General features: G+C 34.2%; 1 protein-coding gene across 1 annotated transcript in view; it reads left to right on the forward strand.

The window, feature by feature from the left end:
- The first annotated feature begins 853 nt into the window (after nt 1-853).
- NPFR (Neuropeptide F receptor) overlaps nt 854-14,026 on the forward strand; it is a 76,605-nt gene continuing 63,432 nt past the window's right edge. The window contains exon 1 of the mRNA XM_028321656.1: nt 854-1,278. Within this exon, the coding sequence (XP_028177457.1) occupies nt 1,258-1,278 (21 nt within the window). The 5' untranslated portion in view covers nt 854-1,257. The remainder of the gene's footprint in view (nt 1,279-14,026) is intronic.

The raw sequence follows: 14,026 nt of genomic DNA on the forward strand, positions 1-14,026 counted from the left end.
AATGTTGACAGTACGATCGACATCATCATCATCTCAGCCATAGGACGTCCACTGCTGAACATAGGCCTCCCCCAATGCTTTCCATGTTACCCAGTTGGTAACGGCCTGCGTCCAGCGCTTTCCTGCTACCTTCGACATCAAATCAATCTATACACTGTATGTACGAGTAACGCACTATTTTGCAGCAATAAAAAAGTCAGTAAATTGGGTTGAAATGACATAAAATGCTTACAGAAATAATACTATTCATCTATGCATAAAATGTATTAAATTATTTTTAATGTGCAACGATAGCCTTTTGTTTTATTTTGAATGCGTCAAACGCACACAATGTTCAAAAACGTTTTACTAAAGACTGGTTCTTCGTTCTTTTTAATTAACAGCGTTATATTTCCAGCCAGATGGCTACTAAAGCACAGAAACGTAAGAAGTGAATAAAAGAAGGTTGATAAAGTATTTTAAAGTTATTATTTTTCTTAGACAATAGACACAGATAAAAAAGTAAGTCCTTCTTTACAAAGAGTATTGTATTATTCAGTTTTCATTACAGTTGTGAATGTATCTTCAAGCTTCTAATGAAACGTCAAAGGCAATTCTTAATGCATTAGTAAATAATGTAAATTAAAATTAAATGTTAATGAACGAGACAGTTAAATTCACTTTATTTGTTTCTTAACTCACTCACGCAATTACCAGACCGAAAACGTTTTATTACATTTTCGTTTTCTCCAACAATCTTGTTCTTTAGCCCTTTACAAATGTACTGTCAGAGTGCAGATACAAGAACTTATCTTGTCAACGTAAAAGTAAAAGAAAATTCTCACTACTGAAAACGATAACCAGCGGTGCTAGGATTCGTCAGTTAGAACCGAAACGTTGGCGGGAACGGACGCGCGCCAATTTCCACTGAATCCTCCCGAAACGTCGAAAAGTTTCGCTACGAACCTCTTTTCTTCAAACCAAAGCCGATCCATATTTCAATTTAAAAGTAAATCATTCGCTATTCAAATTTAAAATTCGTGACGTTTTGTTTTGTTTTTATTCAGAACAGTGAGTTTGAAACTTTTTTTTAATTTTACAACTAAGTGGCCAGTGTTTTTTCTTAAATGATTGTTAATGTGGTGATCAGTCAAAATAGGTGGACTAGAAGAAACCATTCAAAATGAGCTCTGGGCAAACAGTCAACCATCGTGTAGCGGTGTCAACGTAAACTGGACGTTATGTTTCTTACACATAAGGCGGATACTGACTGCCCTGATGCCTTTTTATGATGATATGGTAAGTCCACTGTCATTTTTTGATATCTTTATCACGAGTTTAGATGATTTTGGAGGCCAAATTCCGAGTTTTGTGATTGTACTATCGGTTTTATTACAGAATTTCTCTGCTATCGCAAACTTTTCACCAGTATGCTGAATATTGGCTATAAATTATAAGTATAATTAATAATTTAGGCTCAAAATAATTTCGAAAATTAAATCAAAAACCCATACATTATATAACAATATAATTCAAAAAATGAACTGAACTCAAACTACATTATTTACTTAGTGGAAATTTTTCATCCTTAGCAAAATTATGTGACTAGATTAAACTTACACTTTCTTAATTAGTAATTATTTTAATTAACAAGTTTTTATCAGTATACAATTAAAATAAAAAGAAACTTTCTATGCTAATTCACGACATTGTCTTATAAAATAACGAATTATAAAGAAAATGTCACATGATTACAAAGTAAAGCGTTAAAAATCTAAATTCGGTGTAATAAACCGAAATTTACACTAAAGTATTCTATGGTTTTCTTTATGCTACATATAATTTAGTAACTTATCTAAATACTTTACGTATTGTAATCTATTAAAAGCTCAAATATAATTTTATTATGGCAAAGTATCATGAAAATCATCATCATCATCATCATCAGCCATAGGACGTCCACTGCTGAACATAGGCCTCCCCCAATGCTTTCCATGCTGCCCGGTATGACAATGAAAATAGTACGAGTATTTTTTCACATTTTAGTTACCGCAAAGTAATTCGGCCATGGGAAAAGTAGGAAAAAGGAGGAAAATGCCTCTTCATTTAATTACTTAAATATTTAAGTACTTTGGAAATTGTAGAGACGAAAGTACAGTTAAAATGTTTGGTCATCTTATGTACTTAGTCGTGACAGATTATTCAAAAAAAAAAACATAAGATTTGCTGTTTAGAGATGAGATGACATAGTCCCTTAAAAGGTACAATAGATAGCATTAATTATATCAAAATGATAAAATTGTATCAATAAAGGTACTGAAGCTGTTGTCACGTAATTGAGAATACCCAATTTATTTTATGCAAAATAAAAGTAGGCTTACATTTTTTGACACAGTCACAGACTACCTACTGAAAATATTAACGCTAAGAAGATTGTGTAATTTTTTTGTTTTATTATTTGTAGTTGGCCAAATCAAGATAACGGGACTATTCCCAACTCTCGTTCCCACCGCTGCAACTCCTGTGTAGCCAGGATCAATTGACCGAAATTAAAAACCCAACCAGTGAAGATCAAGTTGGTCATTATACCTTTGCGTTCTTAATATCTAAATATACAGGGTGTTAGGTAAATGGGTATATGAGCCGACACCAGCCCATGTTAACATGGTCATATAAATTGTATGGTGAAGTCAGGAAATTGATATCGTCATTTTAATTTTTTAATTTTCATACAAAATAAATGTTATAAAATCCGATTTGTATGAAAAATAAAATATTTAAAGTGGAGATATCAATTTCCTGACTTCACCATACCATTTATATGACCATGTTAACATGGGCTAGTGTCGGCTCATATACCCATTTACCTAACATCTAAATATATAAAAGGAGAAACTGACTGACTGACTGACAGATCAACGCACAGCCTAAACGGCTAAACGTAGGCACTTGAAATTTGGAAGGGACGTAGCTTAGGTACCGTAGAGGTGCACTAAGAAAGGAATTTCCGAAATTACCACGGGAACGGGAATTACCGGGAAAAACGGGATTCACGCGTACGAAGTCGCGGGCGGCCGCTAGTCCTTTATAAAAGGAGAAACTGACTGACTGACATATCAACGCAAAGCCTAAACGGCTAAACGTACCTAGGCACTTGAAATTTGGAAGGGACGTAGCTTAGGTACCGTAGAGGTGCACTAAGAAAGGAATTCCTTAAAATCCCACGGGAACGGGAGTTAACGGGAAAAAAAATGTATGAAAAAATCTAAACCGCGTAAGATAGATAAAGGGGGTAAAACGGGATCCACGCGTATGAAGTCGCGGGCAGTCGCTAATTCGCCATAAATGGCCTTTCAAAAACGAAAATTTGAAACCCAGTCTAGACTCTGAAGGTCCATATGATAATGTAAAACGTAATGTCTACCGATGAATACTCAAATAAGAGTAGAGGCAAGAATATATTCAAGTCTGTTCTGTGATAGAGATGAATAATTTATATTACGTATTCTACTTGGCTTGACATCTGAATTTGAATCTTTCGTCATTTGTTTTATAATAATACGGTTTTTCTATATTGAAAGAGGTTTATGAAAACATAATAACCTAATTATTTCTTCATAAAGTCAGTAAAAACACTTGAAAATAGCAAAATTCTGTCACTCGTTATTCTTCAACTGACAACGCTTAAACCAACAACGATGGGATCATTAAAAATAATGTCAAGTTGCCATGTTTCCCTCTTTTCATTATTAACCCAGATTTTGTGGATATTGCGTACTGTGACGTGGAATATTTTAGCTTTGGAATTTAAAGAAAGAAAGAAAGAAGATGAAATATTGTTTAGAATGTTACTTTTACGTATGTTTCTTTCTTAAGTTTTTGAAAAGTATTTAGTTGAATTTTTTTCAATACTCAATACTCAATTCTTTATTGCATTTCACAGTGTACATTTTATTTTATTTACAATAATAAATAGAAGATTACATAACTTAAACTGAAGTAAACTTTATTTCGATAAGTATTGTTGACCTTGAGACTTATTCGAATTCTCTACAGCGATTCATTCTTTATTAATCAAGGGTCCTACTAAACTGGATGCTGGCTGGAAAATAATTTTCACCCTAAGGAAGTTAAGGCCACAGCTTACATTTAGAGTAAATAAGGTCTAATTTGAGACTAAAATTGATAACTCTTCAGTCTGTGAGTTTTCTACGCAAAATGAGTTTTTAAGTGTTATTTAACGACACGACACTCCAAGTTTAGACTTTCAGGCACGATAAAGCACATTAAAAACTTTTTTTCGGTTCTTTTTTCACCATACGTTTTATCTTGTTTTTAGGGACTGGCAGGTTTTGCTTTTAATTTTAAATTCAAATTTGGGATTGTCAAAGGACAATGTTCGTTCTCCATACATTGTTCGCCTAAGAACCAACAATTTTGACATATTACTACCCGAAAGCGAAATAATACGATTCTGTGTGTAAGAACAATGATTCCTGATGGACACTTGCCATAAAATTAATGATTAAGAATATTAAATCACAGCGATTTTATAATATGTCGTTTATGACAACATGGCGTCTAATGTATTGTGTGAATGTATGAACACAGAATCGCGAAAAATGTTTTGTATTGTCGTCACGCCGAGTCGCAGCCAAATAGTACAAGTTTTAGAAATACAACGCGGCATTCCACTTTTATAATATGCCCACAAATTGCACGTAAATAAACAACGTAAATAAACAACATGAATCGTTTTATTTTCAAAATCGATATTTTATTGTCTATGATGGCCGCAGGAACATCACTATACATGGACTCCCAGCAATAAAGTACGGTAATGCCTCGTACAGATTTTATCGGCAAAAATTATGGAACTTGATAGGTTTTAGACCATGCCACGCACCAAAACGTCCGGAAGTTGTAATAGTATTATAGAATAAACGTTAAAAGACTTATTTATTTAATTTTTCAATGCTTAAGTGTCCATTAGAATGAATGGGTGCTTAATGTATTTAAAAAAATAGAAAATAATTATGATGGGTTAATGTTTTTGGGCGGTTTTTAGGCGGTTTCTGACAATGTCCTTTGGAATCTTTTTGTAATGATGAAAAGTCAATACCTAAGTAATAACTAAAATTCGATATAACGAACGATATGGTTAGCTTGACAATTTTATCAATATCATTTTTAGCTATAAGTTAATAAAGTGTATTAATATAAGTTAAAAAATGACAGTTGGTTATTTTAACTGGGCCATAATGCCGTTAAAACTTTTTGATATTTAGCACATTAGGTACTTCATTAGGCTTTCACAAATACCTACTTCAAAGAAAGGGTAATCCTTTCTTTTATTCCATAATACCAGACTTTCTCTTTTAAAATTTGCATAAATAAATAAATTTGAAAACATTATCTTCCTTTTTGTTGTCGGTCAAAAATAACCTTTGATTAAAAATATGTTGTCATTGTCAATACAAAGTCCAAATTCAATTAACGTATCTTAACAAAGACATTGCTTTGATGTCAAAAGCTCACTTATCACGAAGCTTAAAGATTTTTTTACTCGATCTCAAAACGGAATGTAAAGCTTGTTTTTGTTATGTACAAAAAGTGCTTTTTGATGTTTTACAAAAGTAATCTGAAATAGCTTTCGTACATTCTAGGCTCAAAAGTTTAAGTCTAAATCCAGGCACTTTTATAGATACAATGGAATTCTATGAACAAGTGGGCGGAACGTTTTATTAGAGCTTGATTTAATTTCGATTTTATTAAATTTTTGTGGACGAAATTGAAAATACTCTGACGATTAGGTTGGCATCTTCAATCTTAACTGAAAATAGTTATACGTTTTTTTTAAGAAGTTTTAAGTCTGAAAATCTATTCAATTTTAATAATGTATATAGTCAATAGTTCCAACATTATTTACAAAGGAACATTTAAACAATATCATAGATCAAAAGTGCTAAAACGCCACTTACTCAGCTTAATTGAATTTTAGTAAAGTTTTATGTGTATTTTTTATTAAAACATTAGACAATAAACGTAATAATAATATTATCTAAACATAACATTATTACAAAAAATGTTAAACACACGTTGGACACCTGTTTAAAAGGTAATTGCCATACTAACGCCCGTATTAACAAACGTTACTATGAGGTCGCACAGTGCGCGTGGACGCACAGGGTGACACACAAACCAACTACAGAGCTTTATTAACGCTATGCATTCGATTTGCTGCTTCCCTTAACCTCGTAAGACCGAAGAGTAAATTTTATCGACTTCTAAGTATCGCCGAATGTGCTTTCAGAGGAACGAATAATTTGTAGTAGTAAACGCCGAGCACTTCGAGTAAAAAAATTTCTATGTTAGAGATTTTCTTTTGCATCCATATTTTCAGGGGCCCTATAATAATAGTGCATAGAGCTTATTTTAGGTGAAAAATAATAAAAAAATGTTTTCTCTTAAAAGAACATTCGGTATTACAGACTTTAAAAAGGAAAAGTAAATAAATTGTATTTTATAATTTAAAGTAAAACATAAATGTAACCTTCTTAATAAATTAATACTACATAAAGATACAATAATTATATTAATAAATGTAACTGAAAAGGAACAACGGTTTTAATTTTATTTAATGTTTCATAATTAGTACTTTTAAAAGTACTATCGGTTTTATAACATACACTAATAATAGGTTGGAATGTACAAGAAGTAAAGTGAATATTCATGTTAATTATAATATTTACTAAACTAAAAATAAGAATGTTCTCATGGTAAATTTTCCCAATCATATCATAATTTTAAAAGTCAATACTCTACCCCATCTCAATAGAAAAAATATACAAAAATAAAACTTACACCATCAAGACCGAATGTTCCTTGCAAAGAACTATTATTTTCAAACGAAAAAAAATCTTACAAAACTACTTCAAATTGGGAAAAATATTTTTTTTGCTTGTTTAGCAGTATTTTAACTTAAATTATACTGGTCAGTTTTGCAATTAAACTACGTTTACGTGAAGAAAAAAAATTAATCGCACATCACGTCTTCTCGGACGAACAACCTTGTCAAAGAAAAATGATAATTTGACAGTGACATTTTGTTTTTTTTATATTAATAAGTTCGGATACCTATTTTTGAATACTTTGAGCCATAGACTATCACCATTTTTTTTCGATAGGCGCGAATTTTTGTACTTAAATTTATCGCTAAAGTTTTAGTTCCTCTGAAGGCACATCCGGCGATACTTCGAAATCACCTCCGAAAATGTCTCGGCGTTACTGACTACAAAGTTTCAGTTCCTTCTGAGGCACATCCGGGCTTACGAGGTACAAGCATCGTTTGTAAATACGGGTGTGTATGTCAAAATAATAAACTAATGTTCAACGTGCGTTCAACTGTTTCTAATAAAGCCCGCGTTCAGCGACAGTTGACTGTCGTGCCAACACTTTATGTGTCACGAATCAATTCTTGACAAGTTACATAAGCTCCAGGAAATAAAATAAAAAGTTAGTCACGCGAACGCATAAAATAAAAGTATTCTAATACGGAAACTGAAGTTACACCCATGAAAGTTGGGAGACACGCAAAACGTTACACATTTGCTCGCTGAAATCTGGTTTATTGATAGAATAAAGATAGATTATGTAGATAGATTTATCAATTTTCCGGGTTCAACGATTGCCAGCAGGTCGAGTCAAACTTTTATCGATTATACGCGATAAGTCCATACATTTGTCATCATCGATAAAATTTTATCACGGCTCGTATCCTAGCCTTGCTGGACTATACTACTATACCAAATGTCGCTGAAGCCATCACCGCACAAAATAAAAATTTTAAAGCCATTTTTAAGAAAAAAAACCTCAGATTTTCAGTGTAATTTCTAATTGGAAATGTCAGTCACTCTATGTTCACTTTCAAATTATAAAGTACTAGCTGACCCGGCGAACTTTGTTCCGCCTTAATGGCAATAAATAACGGGATAAAAAGTATCCTATGTCCTTCTCCTGGCTCTAAACTACCTCCCTGACAATTTTCAGCTAAATCGGTTCAGCCGTTCTTGAGTTATAAGTGGAGTAACTAACACGACTTTCTTTTATATATATAGATTTACATAAATAAAACTAATTAATGTTACTGTGCACAATATCCAGGTGAATAAGTAAATATACCATAAAATACGTCATAATATAGTCACAAAAAGTCACCAACTCAAAAATGGGAGATAATGATATTACCGCAACCATCTAAACTCTACCAACCGTTTCACTCACCTAAGTAAAGGATTTACAAGCAAAGCGTCTTTATGGCAGTTGTTATTTTTAATGACACTGACTTAACTGAAAGTTTCCGTGAACTTGACTTTTAAAGCAGTTATAATAAGGCCTTTTACTTTTAATTGAAAGCATTTATGTTACTTTTAAAGGTCATAGCAGACTTGTCTACTCGGAAAGGGATGAACACCGTATCGCCTTTTGCGAGCTGTCTACCGCAACGCGAGGCGTTTGCATAGGCGATTTTAATTTGTATGAAGAATCGGCCGATACCAAATTGGTGTAATGTGCGCACTTTCGTACAACTCCATACTGATTAACAGCCCGAGTCAACTATCGGCCAATTAAAAGTCGCTGCTGGTGTGCGCCTAGGCTTCATACATGGAGTTTCATACAAAGAATACTGACCGCCTCTAATCGACTGTGCAGATGAGAATTATGTTTTTGAGAGGTTGAATTGAGAACATGAGAGTCCAGTTTTGCGGGATACTGGATCCAGGATGCAGGATGCCGTAAGAAGCCCTTAAAAAAACAATCTCTCCTAACCCAATTTGTCGTTGAAATTTGAGTCTAACACCACTGGGATAAGGCATATCACATTGTGAGTCCACATGGCGTGTGGAATAGGTTCAAATGACAATATTGTATATTGGATTCGGACATAGCTTTATCAGTGATTGGATACGCCCCCTCAACAATTTATTGTGTTTTGTTGTTTGAAAAAAATAAATCAGTGATATCTATGTCGGGAAAGCGTGGAAAACTAATAGGTACGCACATAAAGATAACAGCTGACTTAATTAATAAGACTCATATGTTGCAAATACACGTGTCTTTCGCGTTATAAAATGAAATAAAATAAAAATTATTAGCGGTCTATATTTTATACTAAACGAGTCTAAGCAGTTTAATGTTAAGTTTAAGATTTTACGATTCAGCGATGCGCCTAGGCTAATAGAGCATGGCTCTATTAGCCTAGGCGCAGACCACCTATTTTTAGTCGGCCGATAGTTGGGCCCGATTTTAATTTGTATGAAGAATCAATCGGTGCAGTGTACGCACTCCCATACATGCCCATACTGATTAACTGCCCAACTAAACCATCGGCCGACGAAAAATCGGTGGTCTGCGCCTAGGCTAAAGCTACTCTTTTAAAGAATAGCAGATGTTACGTAAAAAAAAAATCAAGGCTAGTTTCTCAGAATAACTTTCATCTGTCGTCAGAAATTTGGATTCAATATAACTAGCCCATTGTCATTCATTTTGACACTAAGAAGGACAAACGGTTTTACAAAAAAAAAATAAAACCGACTCCAAAAAACCTACACTAAAACGTAGAAAAATAATTACTAATTACCTACTTATTTATTAGGACGAATTATTAATATTTATGTAGGTATACCATGATTGATACTTCTGGAGTCGGTGCCAAGATTATGAAACATGTAAAGTTTGCCTGCACCGACTCCAAAAGTATCAATCATGGTATACCTACATAAATATTAATAATTCGTCCTAATAAATAAGTAGGTAATTAGTAATTATTTTTCTACGTTTTAGTGTAGGTTTTTTGGAGTCGGTTTTATTTTTTTTTATAAAATTTTACTTATTTCTTGCTTTTTAGTTAACTAATTATTACCTTGATGTTACCACTGAAGGTAGGCAGTACACTGAGACCAAAAAAAATTGGTTCATAATCGGCGGAGATATTGCGTATAAAAAAGTTCATCCCCAATTTTCCACCCTTGGGGGTGAAATATTTTCTTCAAATTCGCATGAAACCACCCTTTTGATAATACCTATTCAACAAAAAAATAATCGTTCAAATTGGTTTATAATCGGCGGAGATATTGCGTATAAAAAAGTTCATCCCCAATTTTCCACCCTTGGGGGTTGTTTTTTTTATTATTAAATTTAAATGGGACCACCCTTGAGGTATTACCTATACGCCGAAAAAAGATTTGTTCAAATCGGTTCATAATTGGCGGAGTTATCGCGTAACAAACATAGAAAAAAAAAAAAACATACGGGTCGAATTGAGAACCTCCTCCTTTTTTGAAGTCGGTTGAAAAGTACAGAATATTTCCCACTGAAAATCTGCGTCCCAATGCTCCCAAATAGTGCTGAAATCCCAGAATAGTGCTGAAAGAGCGCCTTTTCAGCAGATGGGCTCACAGGCTATTTTGTTTTAGTTTCGCTTCTGCAAATATAAGTATTTTGTTTACTAGACTTTCGGGTAGACTATCCTTGGAACTAGTTATTTAGTCCCCGAAAATTGCTGTTTGGGGGCCAATGTAGACATGCGAGTAAAATTATTTGAGTAGACTTTGCCCCTGTTTGCGTCCGCGTACTAAATTTTAACCTAAAATGCTGACTGTAAAGTTTCATCAATATTACAACAATAGTACAGTAGTTCTTGCATGTAAGAGTTTCTCTTGAATAGATTTTTAAGGCAAAGATCCTCTTAAATAATGTCGGCTTAGTTTGTTTCAGTGTGACAGCACATCAAGCTAAAAATTACGGTATCTTACACAGTGTTGTAATAAGAACGAGTTTGCTTTAAAAGTATGAGCCAAAGCACACGATGCATTGCGGTGGCGGTGCGATGCCGGAGCGATGTCGCTGCGTCCTCTTACATAGAAATAACTGTGGCGGGCACACGAGCGGTGTGGCGCCGCGCCACGCGATACGGCGAAATCTTTGCCGTGCGGCGCCGGCGCCGCAACGCATCGTGTGCTTTGGCTCTATATGCTGTCGACGTACATCTAAATATATAACTCAAAGGTGACTGACTGACTGGCTGACTGACTAACTGACATAGTGATCTATCAACGCACAGCCCAAACCCGTGGACGGATCGGGCTGTTTGGCATGCAGGTTCGTTCGTTCGTTCGTCCGTTTCAGCCAAATGACGTCCACTGCTGGACAAAGGCCTCCCCCAAGGTAGATATAATATTTGTTTTTTTTTTAATATCCTTGGACATTTTACACTGCGCCGCTAGCCCCAAACTAAGCAATGTTATGACGTAGGCATCCGCTAAGAAAGAATTTTACGAAACTCCACCCCTAAGGGGGTAAAACGGGATCCACGCGTACGAATTCACGGGCGGCCGCTAGTTCGTCATATAAAAGTTATTTTAATTCAGTATATCAGGAAATAATAATACTGAAAATAAGTTTTATTGATGGTATTGGCCTTAGTGAAATAGCTATAAGTTTGAAATTTTTATAACCACTAAAATACCGTGGACACATTTGGGGAACTAAAAATAAATCCAAGGAATGTATATTTTATTCGCTGTGAATAAATTGAACGATTGATATGTGGCATAAGTCAGAAGAAGAAAAAAACCTTATTAACGTGTTGCGAACTTTTTGGGTACTTTGGGTGACACGAACTACATATTTGATGCCGATTGTGTACACGTATAGTTCCAAAATACTGAACTGTCCTATGCATGACATTGACAGCGGGGCGCCACCGTCAATACCGGATCGCTGATTCCGATTTTTGCCATGTTGGAAACCATACAGTTGAACGATGGTAGCGCCCCCCTGTCATTGAGTGTTCAGCGTGGGTCATCTATATCTTAGATTTAATCTAGGTGAAGTTTTTTCATTTTAGTGCCATATTTTTTCAGTAAAAGTTTATGTAGGTATAAAATAACTCGGAAAATCTCATAGCTACTTGAGGGTAGAAATAAGAAGAATATTAACTTAATATTCATCCCCCATTGGGACATATAAATGCTACTCAGATCAATGTAATATCGTCATTTGCACCGTACTGTACCACCTTTTGAATACTAATACAAGAACGTTTGACAAAGCGTACTATTCTGAACCTTATGCTTCTGAAATAGGGTTTATCTTTGTATGGTGCCCTCTCGAAGTGCATATGCGAAATGTATGATAAACTAAACTGAACTTTATGTTCGGAATATAAGGTTGATTTTCAAACGATACGGTATGCAAGATGCATAACATCTAATGCAGTTAAGGGTACACACCAAGAATCTGTAACTAGGAAAGTTAGAGACAGGCAAATGATGTTTTATTGAGGACTAGTCTTTGCCCTTGGCTTCTTCCGCGTTCAATAAAAAATAGCTTGATTACCCTTTTCCGGTTCAGAAGTAAAAAATTGTCTACTTATTATAACGTCTTCAAGAGTTTAAAAAAATTAAATGTTTGAATTGTTTACTGCATAGCTCGCATCAATATTTATGACTATGTATATTTTATAGACCCTTGAAAAGGAGGCTGACAATAGTGACTGAGTTTATTGCAGTGCAACTTCTCAGCACTGGCCCATTTATTATCCCGAAGCAGTGGTAGGGTTAATACTGGGACGTGTAAAAGTGATTTTCAAAAGCCTATTTGCAAAAATAAATGAGTTGTATGAGCTGTCGCTACAGTATGGAATATGCGAACATAGTCCTTCAGATCCCGTCTGGCCAGCGTGGGAAGTGTAAGCCAAATCCTCCATTTGCTTATGGTAATTTTAGTGTCGTGATTCTACAGGTGAAACTAAAATAATTAAGAAAAGGAATCGTTTCTGTTTCAGACAGAAGTTTGTCAAAGTGACGACTTTACCAACGTACTTCCTATCAATGTCACCTTTAAATAGGTCAAAGGCTTAACTCAAAAATTGTTTTGACAAACATTTTAGAGCGTTGCGAAGATACTCCATCTTCTGATGTTTTCTTCGCAATCAAAATAATTAAAATCAATTAATGAATTGGCTCAACTTTTGATTTTCACTTTCAATGAGACGCAGAAGTTTTCATCGACGAACTCATTAGAAATATTAGCAGGAATTAATTTAATTAAACAGTTAGTAATTTGAAGACAATTTTGCGTCATTGAGAGCGTATTTGCTTGGCACAATGCAAATATTTGTGCACATTTATTAATATTGATTATAATTAGTTATGTTCACTTCATTCGCTTCAGCCGAATGACGTCCACTGCTGGACAAAGGTCTCCCCCAAGGATTTCCACATTATTGTATAAATTATTTGGATAGATGTAAAAAACAAAGTTGTAGTTCGGTGGACATGGTAAATTGTATGTATTATCATCATAAGTGTAAAAACTACGTAAATGAATTTAGATTCAAGTCGATGGATCTAATGTAGAGACATTATGACACTGAACAGAAATCAATATGAAATAAAAATTAACTTATTGCACATAAAAATACATAAAACAAAAAATTGTTTTTGTAAAAAGAACTGTGTGAAAAAAAGGTCAGTTTTAGTTTAGGTTTCAATGATTCAATGATGAATTCAAAAATGCTAATGATTATTGTTTGGACTGTTTTATCTTTTATACCAATGATATTAAAACAACGTTTATCTTGGATAGCAGGGTAATCCTATTACATAATATACTCATTTTACGTTTCGATTCAAGAAAAAGCCGTCTCTAAATTCTTAAAAAGTGTTACCGCAATAAAATTTTATATCCACCGGATTCTGCGAACAAATCCTACCTAACCTTCAGAGTCTCCATCAAAAGATTTTTACGCTCTCAACACCAAAGAAAGAAATCTTGAAATAGCATTTTCGGCAGAACAGCTTTTGTGAGTTTAAAACCATCAAACAACATCAAACGAATTGGAGAAAATATTTGGGTACAAAATGTACAGTTCACTTGAAAAATGCAATAGTCTTTGACTTTTGCAGCAATTTGCTCTTTTAATATTACCTCAATAGCTTTGGTAGCAAAGCTTTGGGACAAAAGTAACTACTTACTTTATATA

Source organism: Ostrinia furnacalis, unplaced genomic scaffold (assembly GCF_004193835.3).
Source record: "Ostrinia furnacalis isolate ACB-3 unplaced genomic scaffold, ASM419383v2 OfSCF7556, whole genome shotgun sequence".
Taxonomy (NCBI): domain Eukaryota; kingdom Metazoa; phylum Arthropoda; class Insecta; order Lepidoptera; family Crambidae; genus Ostrinia; species Ostrinia furnacalis.